Raw genomic sequence first — 3,167 nt, forward strand, 5'->3', positions numbered from 1 at the left:
TTTGATGTATAGTTCATCAGCCTCATGTATAGATAATAGACGCGCCTGATGCTGCAATGTCTGATGCTTAAGCGACGGCCCCGAATCCCCCAAATACCACGGACGCTTACTAATGAATTCCGGATTGTGTGGATTGATTAAATTACCATCTGCATCTTGCTCAGGTGGCAGTGTACCATTCTTACGTGCATTTTCAATCTCGCGCTTCTTCTTAAAGTCGCTACTTGACATACGTTCACCTCCAGCTGACGCCATGCTTGATGTTTTTCTAATTAAATTCTTGTCAAAGATTGGATGAAAATCAGTACATGGCATCAGTATGAAATATAAGCACTAAGAGTGATTGTCTCCCATGATCTCGGAGGCGGCGCACACAGAATGTATGCGGCTACTGGAGCTCCTGACGAACCCACGCGTGCAGGAAAGCTGGTCATGGGTCTTTATGACGCCTGTTGATATTCCAGGATACGACCAGGTAATCAAGAAGCCGATGGACCTCACAACAATCAAAAAGAATCTGGGGATCAAACCCTCGCGTTGCCGCTTTAAATCACATGACAAATTTGCGCGAGATGTGCGTCTTGTTTTTCACAATGCGCTTACTTACAACAAAGATGATCAGGATATTAAGGGCTCCGTGTATGCCGCGGCTCAACACTTGCTGCGAGTTTTTGAAACAGCTTATGCGAAATCGATTGATAATGTTTTCAAGGCGGATGATGCGGCCAAAGCGGCGCATCGAGAGGCCAAGAAGGAGAAACGCAGGGCCGAAAGTATAGGCTTATCCTCTTCATCGGTGTCTCAGCAACACCATAGCAGCAGTAGTCACCAAAGCAATCATCATCATCGTTCTCGAGATGATGGACAGGAAGTCAGAAAACATAAACATAAACACAGCACAAAAGACAAAAAGTCAAAAAAGTCAAAGAAATCAAGCAAGAGTCGTGAGAAGGAACACAGACATTCAAGCTCAAGCAGTGGTGAGAGTAAGAAAAAGCATCATCAGAGCGAGCATGAAGGTGGACTTAAATCGTCGGTAAAGGATGAAATTTCTTTTATGAACAAAAGTGATGAGTGTCCTCCAGCCATTACTACACCAGCATTTCGTGAGAGCACAAAATTGGAAGTTAAGCAAGAAATGGGATTAATCCAAGCTTCTCGAGCAAAAATGACGGACTTAGAAGTTACCGCGTGTCTTGCGTTGCTTATGAAGTTGATCAAGTATAGAGAGGGAAACATTAGTCCCGCTGCGCCATTCTTACAAGCAGTAGACTTAAATCATTTTCCAGACTACCGTATCAAAGTGCCCAACCGTATGCATTTATATGGCGTCCAGAAAAAACTTCGAAGTGGAAGCTACCCCACAATTGATGCGTTTGCTTTTGATTTACGCCTCATTTTTTCGAACTGCTTAGTTTACAACAGCGATGTGATTCTTAGTAAGGTCATGCGAAATCACGCTGTTACTCTCATGAAACTCTTTGAAAGTCTGTTCATTAAGATTGGAGGCTCTTGGCCTGGTGTTCCGGAGCGGTGGAATTGTCATCAGATACTTCACGATATACTTGCGCACCGAACGGCTGGACAGGAGACATCACAGTGGTTTAAATATCCAATCGAGTCGTACTATGATTCGCCAGATCAAATTCCATATAACTATTATGAACTCGTGAAAGAGCCTATGGATATTGGCACTGTGTCTTCAAAACTACACTTAGGTGAATACAAAACTGTTTCTGAATTTATTGCCGGCATGAAGCTTGTCTTTGACAATTGTATCACTTACTGGAAATCTGATCCTCAGGGACAGACGTATTGTGAATCCGCCGAAACATTGCTCGGTGTCTTGCGCACACGTAGCTCGATCTTAAGCGCTTCCGCTACCAACAGTGGGGTGTCTAAAGGTAAGCAACGGTCTCCAACTTCATATACGAATACCCAACCGGTCTCTGTTGAGTTGCACCCCTCCCCATCGTTACCAACCCCCATGTCAGTAGCGAGTGGACCTTTAGTTGAGCATGATAAAGGCAAGAAAAAGTTGCTGTCAAGATCATCCAAGTCATCCAAATTATCAAAGCTTTCTAAATCGTCAAAGTCTCGTGATGTGGGCAGTGGCCTGCCTGAAAAAAACATCTGTCTTGGAATTATGAAGCATTTGCGTGCACACAAAATGAAAGGTTTTCGTGGAATAGAGATCAAGACAGCAGGACCTTTCTTAACTGCTGTGGATACAACTAAGTACCCGGATTATCTGACAATTGTCTCTGAGCCGATGGACTTTGCCAAAATCGAGCGCAAATTAAAAAGTGATCGGTATGGGAGTGTCGACGTATTCAGTGCTGATGTTCATTTAATTTTTTCCAATTGCCACAAGTACAATAGTGATCCAGTGGAAGGGGCAGATATTCGAGCAATGGCCACGAATCTGCGTAATTACTTTGTGGAGCTTTGCAACGAAAAACTTGGTCCGCTCGATGGAACGGTGAAAGATTTAGCACAGATGTCAACGCATGTGCAATCTGCTCCATCCTCTATAACTGTCCCGCATTTAAAGCAATCAAGTAATCCGTCAAAGGTGCTCGCTGTCGAAGGTCATCCTGTGGTTGGGTCTCCTTTCCAGAAATTATCTGCCCCATCTCCGGTCAAAAAGCAGTCAGCAAATATGACATCGTCCAACTCCAATGGCATCGTTTCCCGCGAACCTCAAAAAGAAAGAAAGACGCACAAGCCGGAAGTTTTACCTATTGAGGCCCCAAAGATATCGATTCAACCCGTCTCTTCGGTTAAAGTTGAATCTGCACCAAATAATGTGCCGGTAAAGAGTACACAGGTACTCAATACTAGTAGCTCTAATCCCGCAAATATTTCTCCCGAGGAAGCAAAGCGGCTGCGAAAGGAATTGAAAGAAAAACGAAGAAAGGAGAAGAAGGAGAAAAAAGAGAAGAAGAAGAAAGGTAAAGAGAAAAAAAGGGATAAGAAGGACAAGAAAGCGCGCAGCAAGACCTCAGCTACTCAGGTATGTGACAAAATTAGTTCATCACTTTTTGTCTTCCTCACAAGGGCATAATGTGATCTTACAGGAGGTAGGATTACTTGCAAAGGAGACTTCTAAAGGTTCAAATACCATTGCTTCAAGCGTAGGGTGTTCACCTGGTCTGCACGAAAAA

At 43.8% G+C, this 3,167-nt stretch overlaps 1 protein-coding gene across 1 annotated transcript; it reads left to right on the forward strand.

Moving 5' to 3' along the window:
* Positions 1 to 352: 352 nt before the first annotated feature.
* PHALS_09606 (Transcription initiation factor TFIID, subunit BDF1 and related bromodomain proteins) lies at positions 353 to 1,821 on the forward strand (the record flags this gene model as incomplete). The annotated part of the gene is made up of 2 exons (XM_024724893.1): positions 353 to 1,718; positions 1,805 to 1,821. 2 exons carry the CDS (start codon positions 353 to 355, stop codon positions 1,819 to 1,821), a joined length of 1,383 nt encoding a protein of 460 aa, XP_024575724.1.
* Between the last annotated feature and the right edge of the window lie 1,346 nt (positions 1,822 to 3,167).

Source organism: Plasmopara halstedii (assembly GCF_900000015.1).
Source record: "Plasmopara halstedii genome assembly, contig: Scaffold_430, whole genome shotgun sequence".
In the NCBI taxonomy this organism is placed as follows: domain Eukaryota; phylum Oomycota; class Peronosporomycetes; order Peronosporales; family Peronosporaceae; genus Plasmopara; species Plasmopara halstedii.